General features: G+C 36.2%; 1 protein-coding gene across 2 annotated transcripts in view; it reads left to right on the top strand.

Annotated features, from left to right (window-relative positions):
• The first annotated feature begins 6659 nt into the window (after positions 1-6659).
• The window catches only part of LOC111400788 (alpha-mannosidase At3g26720-like), a 20494-nt gene continuing 14804 nt past the window's right edge, over positions 6660-12349 (top strand). The window contains exons 1-16 of one of the 2 annotated variants that reach the window (XM_023028189.1): positions 6660-7035; positions 7110-7193; positions 7460-7548; positions 7651-7825; positions 8063-8182; positions 8364-8447; positions 8525-8596; positions 8799-8912; positions 9032-9132; positions 9214-9307; positions 9417-9584; positions 9768-9857; positions 10603-10668; positions 10807-10863; positions 11577-11796; positions 11907-12046. In XM_023028189.1, coding sequence (XP_022883957.1) covers positions 6826-7035; positions 7110-7193; positions 7460-7548; positions 7651-7825; positions 8063-8182; positions 8364-8447; positions 8525-8596; positions 8799-8912; positions 9032-9132; positions 9214-9307; positions 9417-9584; positions 9768-9857; positions 10603-10668; positions 10807-10863; positions 11577-11796; positions 11907-12046 — 1884 coding nt within the window. In that variant the 5' untranslated portion in view covers positions 6660-6825. Of the gene's footprint in view, positions 7036-7109; positions 7194-7459; positions 7549-7650; positions 7826-8062; positions 8183-8353; positions 8448-8524; positions 8597-8798; positions 8913-9031; positions 9133-9213; positions 9308-9416; positions 9585-9767; positions 9858-10602; positions 10669-10806; positions 10864-11576; positions 11797-11906; positions 12047-12349 lie in introns of those variants that run through there. The other variant, XM_023028190.1, reaches the window with a different exon arrangement.

Below are 12349 nucleotides of genomic sequence, written 5' to 3' on the forward strand. Positions count from 1 at the left end.
TTTGATTTGAAAAATAAAATGGTTTGGTACGGTTTGGTTTGAAAAAATCTCAAACCGCGTAAAATGGTTTGAGTTGAAATATAGCACAAACCATCCAAACCGAACCGCGTTCACCCCTATTCCTACATGGTGGTTTGTGATTCGATGTATTAATTATTTGGTTTCCATACATGACTTAGGTTTACATATTTAATTAACGGCCTTAAAATGTTATTTTAATGAAGACAATAACTATCATTAAAGTTTTAATTATACTAATTGAGATGATGATTTTAATAGAGAGTTTTAAAGATACAACAAATAAAAGAATTTAATTTATTACTCCAATATATCAAAGCCAAAACTTTAGGAGGAGATTTATGGACAAATCATGAATTTTACCACAATTTATTTTCCACTAGTAGATATCACGGTACTTTCATGAAGGATGAAATGTATTTAAAAGGAAAAATTAATGGAACATTATACATCTTCCCCTATTACAAGTTGAGGAAGAAACACAAGTATATTGGAGTATTAATTTCACAAGCAAACCTTAGTTTTTTGATGGCCAATACTTATTTATTACTTTAGCATCAACTCTTGAATTCATGGGGAGCTCGTCCCTCCTAGGAGTTAGTTACTTTTTTTATGGCCATTGGCAAGAGGCTAGTTTTTCCTAGAAGTCATCTCCCATTTCTTTAAAGAATTTGAACTTACACCATCGTATCTCATCATTCAATATCTCGTCGAAGTGCAGGCGATAGGGTGAGGACATCCTATTTCTATCAAACTCATGGCTTTTGCACCGTAAGCCATAGAGAAAAGGGGGCTTTTCCCGTTGCAATTCAGCTGGTAGTGCAGATTGCTATAGTACATGGGGAGCTCGTCCACCCTTGCCCCCTTCTAAGCATTAAGTTCTTCTTCAAGATTAGTTTAATGGTCTTGCTAGTTACCTATACCTGACCATTTGCTCAAGGCAATGGGGAGAAAAAAATGTTTCTTAATTCCCAGCTCTTTGTATAACTTCCTGACCTTTTTGTTGTCGAACTGCCTTCCATTATTTGATATGAGTGAGTGGAAAATTTCGAATCGGAAAATGATATTCTTCTATGTGAATCAGAGATTTTTGCCTGGGTTCAGCCTAGACCCATTTAATGAAGTAATCAATATTGACAATAGCGTAGCTAGCACTTCTCTTTCCTTTCGGATGGAGGCCTATGAGATCTATTCAACATTTGGTAAAAGGTCAATGACTAAATACCATAGTCAGTCCCTAAGGGGGTTGTCTTTGAATGGTAGAGAAATGCTTGCACTTGTCACACCTTTTCACTAATTGCATAGCGCCCTTCTTCAGTGTTGGCCTGTAGTATCCTTGTCTTAGTACCTTATGCGCTAGTGTAGGGCCACCAGTGTGATTGTCACAGATCTCTTCGTGAATCTCACGTAGAACATAATTGGCCTTTTCTCCTCCGGTGCATCTTAGGAGGGATGATGAGAAACTCTTTTTGTATAGCACCCGTCTTAAATCACATAGTGAGTGGCTCTACATTTGAGTTTGTGGGCCTCTTCTTTGTTCGCTGATAGCATTTGGTTTTCAAGGAACGCAATAATTGGTTGCATCCAAAGATGGTCTCCTTCAATCCACAACACCTCTCTCTTTTGGATATGGAGGATTAAGAAAGTTGTTCGATTGGTACCACTTTAAGCAGCTCTGAATCTTTGTTTACATTGTCTATCCTTGGTATCTGGGTCAACTCGAATTTCTCAAAGGGTGGAAGCGATTTCATGACTTTTTTAGGGAAAGATGCCATGTTTTTATCCTTGCAGTAAAGTTGCCATTGACCCGACTCACCACCAATAGTGAATCACTACTTGTAATTAATCTCTTTACCTACATCTACGTTGATAGCTTGATGCCCACTAGTAATGTCTCGTATTCTGTCGCATTGTTGGAAACCTTGAATTCAAACATTATTGCACAACTGAACTTGTGCCCTTCTGGGCTTACTAATATTATCCCCGCTCTCGAGCCCGTTTCACCAGAAGATTCGTTGACAAATAAGCTCCAAGCCAGGGGTCTAGGGGTTCTATTGTGATGTTGATATTTGGGGCTTTGGTGAATTCTGCTATGAAATCAGCAAATCCCTACCCCTTTACTACAATCCTTCATTTTTAAGAGATGTCGAATTTGCTTAGTTCCATAGTCCATTTCATTAGCCTCCCCTAGACATTAGGTTTTTGGATATTTGTTTAAGTGGGGAAGTTGGTCAGTCTACATATACTGTAGGCTAGAAAGTAGGGCCTCAATTTTCTGGAGACAATCATTAGGGAGTAAAAGAGTTGTTCCATGTCCATATACTGTGACTCTGTTAATGGGAAAGCCTTGCTTACGTAATAAACGAGCAGTTGTGTGCCATGGTCTTTTCTCACAAGTACAAGCTTATAACCTCTGTTGAAACAATTAGATATAGTAAAATAGCCCTCATTCCATTGGAACCTTATCCTCCTTTGAGGGCTTTGAAAAATGGAAGACATCTATTGATTGCATTTGAGATAAATCGGCTCAATGTCGTAAGTTAACCCATTAGATTTTACACTTCTTTAGGTTTGTTAGGAGACCTCGTGTCTAGTAGGGCCATCTCTCCTACTTTCCTAGCCAAGCGAGCTATTGTGTTGCGTCGTCGATGTTGGTGGTGGGGTCGACGGACGTTAACATTCCTTCAGAGGACTTCTTCTTCAGAAGCTTCTTGCCGACGATTCCTACCTTGAGAATCGTAGTGACTAGAACTTATGATATATCACTAGCTTTTTTGTCGATAGTGAATTTTGAGATACACTTTTTCAGCGCCTTCTGTCGTCCTTTCTTTAAGAACGTCTGACCTTTCTTCAAGGAGTGGTTGTAGGATAACTTCTTTCCAATGGCTTTCACCAATAGTATACTTGTGGTTTCCCACAGGCGACACCAATCTATTGACCTAGAAAAATGTACCTTCAACGTGGTCAACTGATTTCAAGACCTCTCACGTTCACGCGAGCTGGGTTCCTGTAAACACTTGGACATACCATTAGCCACACGTGACCTCTTCCGGTGGGATAGTTGTTAGTCGTTCACATTTCAACGATCAAGTCGGTTGAATAAAGTTATATGAGTATGGATGGGCTCTAGGCATGAGGCTCCAATGTAAAAGAGGGTCAATTTTATAAATAATAAATAGTGATATGGTAAAGTTATAGTGTAAGAGTCTAAATTTGCATTACCTCTTGAGTGACACCAAGTGTGAGCTTTTATTGTATAAGAGGATGAACATATACCGTTGGATAAAAAGACACGTGGTCTCATCCTAGCAACCGATGCCTCTTGTCATAGGCATCAATCCATTTAATGTCATGACCATTTGTAGCCCTGGCCTGACATGTTAGACTAGATTTCACTTGTTGATTGAGTAAAGCCTCCTATTCAGTGAATTGTCACATCACCTACTTGTTGTAAGATCTTGTATGAACATCCTCCCTATGGTGCTTCTATTTGGCTCACCTCATACACGAGGGTTCGCTTCTACGATGGTTTGGCTTATAGAGGTTTGACCAATTGTCACATGTGCAGATGACATGGAGTGCTGTCCTAGATCCTTTATGCTAAGTGGCTGCCACCTAGTGGTGCTTAGAGTCTCGTTCAAAGAGGTGTAACAGTTATCTAATTTTTAATTTGTTATTTCCAACTCCAATTTGACCCAGAAAAGAATATAATTTGCCCCTATTTGGCCACCATTTTTTTCCAAGTTTTAATGGTTGGAATAGTATTTTTTTGAAAAATGTGTGGTTGAAAAAGAATGAAAAATTTTCGATTTACGTATAATATTATTTTATAGAATATTTTTTGGTTGAAAGTAAAAAAGAAAAAAATGAAAGAGAATGGAGACCAAACGAGGGTTTTGAAATTAGTTATATAAATTATTCTAATTAAGCTAAATGAATTAAATGCACACTATTAATTAAATTCTGGTTTTAATGTACGATTGTGGTGGATGTTAGGACTAACAATTTTATTTATAGATCTCCTTCGTTCTCTAATTAAGATTATTTACTTAGTGTAGTGCTAGGTCGAATTTTTATATCGTATTCAATTTACCTCTCTCAAGTTCAAGATGAATCTATCAAATTCATATCTTTATGTGAATTCATATATGCCTTAATTAAACGCATTAAATATCTAACAATCCATATGGTGATCGCATTTACCAAAAAAATGGATCTTTATGCTTTCATATTAATTATTGAGTTTTGTCATGTGGTCTGAATCCATAATTTACCTTTTGATTCATTATATATTCACATGATCATCGAATTATTGATCGAGTAATTAAAAACATTAAATGCCATAAATAAAATCAATACATATAAATTTAACTACTAGAATCTTGAATGTTAAATTAAAATATTACACATAAATTACATTGTTTGTCCTAGTTAATGATCTAATTACTTATACTAATGAAAGAAAGAACACTAAAAATGTATTAATTGAGTTTTGAAATCTTGATGGTGGAAAGAATTAGATTTTATACCAATTTTTTTTTTCTTCAATCTCAAAATCTTGCGAACTCTAATTTTTCGTTCTTTAATCATGATCTCGATTTTTTCTCTCTCTAAAATTGTGTGCCCCATAAAAATATAATTAAAAGTATATATAGAAGTGACCAATAATTCTAGAAGTCTTAAATTATGTACAATTTATAATTTGAATCTAAATAGGAATCATCCAAAAGTTGAAATTCCCGTTAGTTTAGTGCACTTTGGTACTCCACATGTATTTCTTGTGCATAACTAATCCTCTTTATTTGGATGATATGTCATCATCTTCAAGGATTGATTATTTTGATCCTCAATTCTTCAATTTTGTACAACTTCAATCCAATTTCATCTAAACTTGTCCGATTCGAATTTTACTTACAATAACATAATTTAATCTAAATAAGTAGAAGTCCGAATGAGCGTATAAAATACACTTCTAATTAATTTTCTTTATAAAAACTCAATATTGAAAACCAACATAGATAATGCTAACTTGATCTATTATTCTTTTTAGCAAATTACTTGTATCTTAACACTGTCATCCTAGTTATTTTCATATGTCAAAATTCGATTGTTCTACATACATATGATGTGATGAAATATGATTGGAACAAAATATTTTTAACAAAATAAAAAATATTTTCACTCCATTTTTGCCAACTGTCCCCCTAGCAAATACTTTTAGTCTCTTGACAATAGGCTAAAGATTTTATATTGGAACCATTTGGACTTAAAATTTGATATGGTTCTAGGTCACTTTCTACCGAAAACGTCAACAATAGTTAAATTGTACATTTATTAAGCCCTCGTTTGATTCTCATTATTTGCCCATTAAAATAAAAAATATGACCGTTATCCATCATATCAAATCACCATATTTGATTTTCTATCTCTTGTACGGGGCTCGTAACGACTATATTTCTCATTCTCATTTTTACATTAATGTGTATTAAATGGGGCTTAAGTTCGAGCTCCATTATTTAAAAATTTTCAATCATATATTCTTTCAATACAATTCAAAACTTCACTATTAAAAAAAAAATTTAACAGAAAAAGACTAAATAAATGTGTAATCAAACTCCTGTTTAACATCCATTAAATCAAAATTTCATTTTCAACCACACAGAATAAAATATTTTACAAAGAATTTTTTTTTTCAACTTTTTAATTCTGAAAAAAATTTATATTTCAAAATTCATTTAATGGATTTAGGGGGCTAAATCAATTCGGCAAAGGAACAAATTTTTTTCTTGCTCTTTTCACTAATTTGATTGATAAGGCCACGCAAATAATAAATCAAAATATGAAAATTGAAAACAAAGATAGGAAGAAGGACCATGCTGGACACCCATCCTCCTTTTTCCCAATGTCAAAAGGACAGGTGTCACCCTGATGAAAAATACTTTAGTAGGATGATTGTACCATGTGGACGGTGCGATCGTCCCATAAAAAAGGTCACCTTGACGGTTTGCGATAGCCCACCACACTTGTAGAGGTCCGACGATGGTGCTGCAACGGCGATACTCCGACCGGTGACCCCCAGCAGTGCCTGGACGAAAGGCATGCGTGGGCACGAAATCGTGTTGCGTGTCGAAAGATGGCCCTGGATTAAGACATGCAATCGAATTTGCTCGCAATTGCCTATTTCGATCGAGAAACGGAGTAAAGACCTGACGAGAGTAGAAATCGCGCAACGTGTCGATCGATTGGCCTAGACATAAGACACACATTGCAATGTAGTGCTCACAACTTCCTAACGTCCGGTCAGTTGGCACGAAATTGTCCCTAATCGAGATCGTCGTGAGGTACAACAATGCAGGACGGAGGGCATGCCTGGGGACAAAACTGATCGATGTGTTGGTCGATTGGCCTAGGCATAAGACGCACGTTGCAATGTAGTTCCCGCAACTTCCCAATGTCCGATCGATTGGCACCAAATTGTCTGAAAACGAGATCGTCAAAAGGCAAGACGATACAGGATGGAGGGGTCACCTGCAGTAGCCCACGACACTCGTAGAGGTGGCGCTCTGGCATTGGCGCCTCGCCATTGGTCAGACGCACAATTTATCCACCGTCACTTGAATAACCCTAGAAAGAAGCACCGCAGTCAATCTATCAATCAACTGTTGCTTTGCTTCCAGTGACAGACAAGCAATCAAATCCAAACTCAAAAGTCAAACCCATTCCTAAACCAACCAGCTTCTTCATCAACTCTTCGAGGACCGATCCTCGCTCTCCATCTTTCATTTCAATCGGTCCAATAAAATTCAAATGGAATCCGGGAAGCTTATCTTCACCGTCGCCGCTATATTAGCCGGACTATGGTTGACTCGTGTTGAACCCAAATACATAGCATACAACACAACCTCGGGAATTGTACCAGATAAAATCAATGTGCATTTGGTCCCTCACTCTCACGACGATGTTGGCTGGTTGAAGACAGTTGATCAGTACTTTGTCGGCGCCAACAATTCCATTCGAGTATTTTTCCTTCCTTCTTCTCCTATACCTTGTGCATTCCTACCCTCGATTAATTATTTACTTGTTTTGCACAGGGAGCGTGTGTCCAGAACGTCTTGGATTCAGTAATCGCAGCACTATTAGATGACAAGAACAGGAAGTTCATTTATGTAGAGATGGCAAGTTCTTTCACTTTGCTTCTCTCTCTTATTAATAATAGCTATGTTGAGATGGCAAGTTCAGATGGCAAGTTCTTTCACTTTGCTTTTTTCTCTTATTAATAGTAATTAGCTATGTTGAAATGGCAAGTTCTTTCACATTCTTTTTCTCTTACTAATAGTAATCAGTGCCTAAAACTGATACATTCAGTAAGGGACTACATTGCTAGTAGTAAGATGTAACTGTCATTCATGCTGCTAATCAAGAGTGCAATAATTTTGCTCAGGCATTTTTTCAAAGGTGGTGGAGGCAGCAGAGTGAGACGCTGAAGACCAAAGTCAAGGAGCTTGTTAACTCTGGTCAACTTGAATTCGTGTATGCACCTTATGACTTCCTTATTCTTTTTATCATTTTCCTATTTTGGCTCTGCAAAATGTTTTTCTCTAATTTATCACATAATTTCTCTTTTGAGGTTAGAAACGGAGGAATGTGTATGCATGATGAGGCCACCACCCATTACATTGATTTGATTGACCAGACCACTCTTGGTCATCGTTTTATTGAGCGTGAGTTTGGCCAGAAACCAAGAGTTGGTTGGCAGATTGATCCTTTTGGACATTCAGCTGTTCAGGCTTATTTGCTCGGTGCTGAGGTATCCATTCTTCCAGCATTCTCAATTGCATTTCTCTTCTCTCAATGTGGAGAGTCCATGGATATCTTAGTAATTTCTATCTCCAATGGAGCACATATGGTTCTCTTAATAGGAATATTGATTTAGACTAGTTTCTGGTTGCAAAGAATTCATGATTTTCCAAACATTTCACGTCTCATTGTTGCTCATTTAGTAGCACAGCAGTTCTGATCCCATTGCGCTATTATCATGTTGCAGCTGGGATTTGACTCGCTCTATTTTGCACGCATTGATTACCAAGATAGAGCTAAACGCAAAGATGAGAAGGCTCTTGAGGTTATTTGGCGGGGTTCCAGGTCCCTCAGTTCATCTTCCCAGGTTGATCAATTGCAAATTCTTGAAAATTGCCTCTCTAGATTATTAGACCTGTTCAATAACTCCTATTTTATTCTCGTCACGCTGAAATGTTTCAGCCAATCACTTCCCACAGACCATACAGTTTCACTTAGTCATGAAGATTTAAGAATAAATGTCTGACTTTTTTTTTAGTTTTACCCAGATATTCACAGGGATATTCCCCATACATTATGATCCACCTGATGGTTTCACATTTGAAATAAATGATGTTTCTCCGCCCATTCAGGTTATCTTTTGAAAAAAATTGCAATAATATTGAATTCTCCATTCCAGAATGTTTTGTAATCCAAATGTTGAATCTAGGATGATGATCTACTCTTTGATTATAATGTTGAAGAAAGAGTGAATGATTTTGTCGCAGCTGCTTTACTACAGGTACTTTGTTTTATTGTTGTAGTTCTTGTTGGTACTCACGCTGAAATTATATGCGATTGCATTACGATCAAACCCACCCATCCCAGATCTCCTCTCTCAGTGATGTTCTGGAAGAAAACAAGATATTCAAATTTAAGCGATGCATATGGGTACTTTGTACTTTTTGGTGCTTGTTTTACAACTTTTACTTTTCCACTTTCAGGCCAATGTAACCAGGACAAATCATATAATGTGGACTATGGGAACAGATTTTCGCTATCAATATGCAACTTCATGGTTTAGGCAGATGGACAAGTTTATTCATTATGTCAAAATGGTATACATCTTTGTTGTCTTTACTTGATATATTTTGCATCTACTGCTCTGTCTCTGTGATTGTTTTTCTGAATTATAGCCTTAACGCATTCTTTATTAATCCCTTTCACTTGCTCTCAGGATGGGCGTGTTAATGCTCTATATTCGACACCTTCCATTTACACAGATGCAAAACATGCAGCAAATGAGCAGTGGCCTCTCAAAACTGGTGACTTTTTCCCGTGAGTGCTTTTCTTGAATATTTGGCTGCAGAAACTGACTCGAATTATCACTTCATTACGAACAAGTACTACATCTTCCAGGTATGCAGACCACGAGAATGCATACTGGACGGGGTACTTTACCAGTAGACCAGCATTAAAAAGATATGTCAGAGAGATGAGTGGTTACTTTTTAGTAAGTGGTCCTGTATACTTAAATAGCAGATGTGCACGTTTACACATAAGTTGTGGTGAGTTATAGCATCTTTACATAATCATGTTGTTTCTTGTGTTGTGAAATTTAGGCGGCGAGGCAATTAGAGTTCTTTAAAGGCAGGAATAGTTCAGGAACAAGCACAGATGCACTTGCTGATGCTTTGGCAATTGCTCAGCATCACGATGCAGTTAGTGGTACTGAAAGGCAGCATGTGGCTTCTGATTATGCACTGCGTCTTTCAATAGGGTATAAGGAGGTACCTGTTAATTTAGGTCGGAAATTTTCCATGTGCAGTGAAACCATGTTATCTTTCATCTTTTGCTCTTTCAGTTCCTTGCAGAATGATACCATATTGTATCAGTGAGACATACAGTTACTTCTTATTTATGCCTCCAGTATACATAACTTCATCCTTATGGTTTAGTTTGAATTTCTTCAGGCTGAGAAAGTGGTTGCATCATCACTGGCTCTACTAACAGGCTTGAGATTGAATATGACTTATGAAGATTCAGTTCCGGATTTTCAGCAGGCAATACATTCTCAACTTGGAATTGAGTTCTGTTATAATTAAACTGCCTTCTGATATTGCTGAGTACCTTAGTTGAAGATTTATGCCATTCTAGTTCATTGGCATCTGCAGTTTGGTGGATTATACATCATCTAGGTTACATTTGTTTCCCATTATTTTGGCCCCATAATTAATTTTTCGAATGTTTCTCATCCACTTTCCGACAAACATGTGACTTCAACAGTGTATTGGTCTTTCCAATTTCCTCATTCTGCTCTTTTTGAATGGTTAGCATGTGAACAGATTCTTATAAGGTCAAAAGGGTATAATCGTAATTTTAGACGGTTTGAATTCAAAGAGAAAAAATATAATATTGACATGGTCCCACATTGATGTGATGTATAAAATGCATTTTTGGTAAAAATGGGGATGAAACGGGGGCCTAATATGTGATTCAATAATTACCCTGTGATATTTGTGATAGAACACCACATAATTTACTGCTTTATTGCACGGAGATTGAATGGAGTAGTTGCATGGTTGTAAAAAATTTCGAGGAAAATGCTAATTATGTAGTTTTTATGATAGGCATACTCGATTTTAGTTTGAATGATTGGATTGGTGGTATATGACTTTTCACTATCCAACAAGGACCATCTCAAAAGTATTGAGTTGTTCCGTAAAACTGTTATATTTATCCTTTTTTTTTGACTTATGAGTAGGATAATTTACTGCACCCTGATGTGTTTATTTCATTTTTCTTCAGTGTCCTCTGCTTAACATAAGCTATTGTCCTCCATCAGAGGCTCATTTAACTGATGAGAAAAGCTTGGTAACATATATCTCTATTCTCTTTTGTTTTTACTATAATTTGCTATCGTGAAAAGATATTCCTTTTCATTTTTTTTCCTTCTTTCTTTAGATATGACCTTTTAATGGTTTCTATTACGTTTTCTATTCTGTATATCAGATCATAATTGCTTATAATGCTCTTGGATGGAAAAGAAAAGAGGTCATCCGAATTCCTGTGAGTACTCTAGCCTATTCCTTCATCTGTTTAAAGATATACACATTACCAACAGAAGTTAATATATGATGTTTCAAAAGAATTTTCATGTTTCAGAACATTAACTGTTGTATTTGATGATGTGATGATTGACATTCACCTATTTGTTGCATAAACATCAAGACGATTTGTTTAGATTTAGTTGATTCGTTTAAAAAAATAAACAACATTACATTCATTGCTTTACAGCAGGGATAATGAGTTAAGAAGTTGTCTCGTTTCTAGATGTTTTCTGTCAACAATACTCAGATTGTCGAAAATATCATATATTGAGAAAAGGCATTTAAGGAATGAAGTTCTAGTTCATATTTTATATTGTATGCTACAAAGATTAATGATTTGTATTTTGTATTATATGCTATGAACACCAATGATTTGATACCATGTAGGGGTTGTTTGAGCCCCCTTTTCTCAAAAAAATGCATTTTCAAATAGTGTTATGATGGGAAATGTGTGGTTAAAAGATTAAAGAAAAGTTTTGGATTTACTTGTAATATTATTTTATTGAAAAATGTGTGATTAAAATGAGGTCATATCACTGTTGAAGAATGAATTTTGATGAAAAAATGAGGTTCAAACAAGGGCGTAATTGATGTTTACACCTTTAAATTAGCTACTTATCCTCTTGACTTCCTGTGGAATTGTGTACAAGTAATTGGTTATGTTTGCTACAGGTTTCTTCTGAGAGTTTGATTGTTCTTGATTCTGCTGGAAAAGAGATTGAATCCCAGCTTCTTCCTTTGTCCAATGTCTCTTTGTGCACAAGAAACTATCACGTCAAAGCACATTTGGGTAGATCAGCCAGTAGCTTAGCGAGATATTGGCTTGCCTTTTCAGCAACTGTGCCTCCTCTTGGTTTCAGCACTTATGTTGTCTCAAGTGCCAAAAAGTCAGGTATGTCGTTTTGTAGAGTAACTAAAATTATGTGCTTTATTTAGAGGCGAAGATGTCAGCATTGTCCATACAAATAGTATAATTCTTTTTCTCCTGGAATTTACTATCAGAATCAAGCTCAATCATCTCAACACAATTTACTCCGGAAGAAAATATCAATAATACTTTTGAAGTTGGCCAAGGAAATTTGAAGCTACTTTACACTGTAGATGAAGGAAAGTTCACACGTTACATAAATAAACGAAACTCAGTAAGTTATTTTGCTGAAGTTTTTATTTAATTGAACACGTCCAAAGTTTAGTCTTCCATCTTTTTCCTCCTTAAAGTTCTCTTCGCCAGAATTCGGATAAAGTGTGCGTATTACTTGACAATATTTTCTCAACGAATTACATTTGCATTTTGCTTTGGATATTGTTCTTGGTGTCTGTTCTGATGAAAAAATTAAATTGTTTCACTTGTACAAAACTTTACCAGAAAGTCTACAAGAGTGTACTGGTGAAGTAAATGAGTACCATGGCTTTTCGTTTTTGTTTTTGTTTTCTTCCCCCCCCCC

This window comes from Olea europaea, chromosome 10 (assembly GCF_002742605.1).
Source record: "Olea europaea var. sylvestris chromosome 10, O_europaea_v1, whole genome shotgun sequence".
NCBI classification, from domain to species: domain Eukaryota; kingdom Viridiplantae; phylum Streptophyta; class Magnoliopsida; order Lamiales; family Oleaceae; genus Olea; species Olea europaea.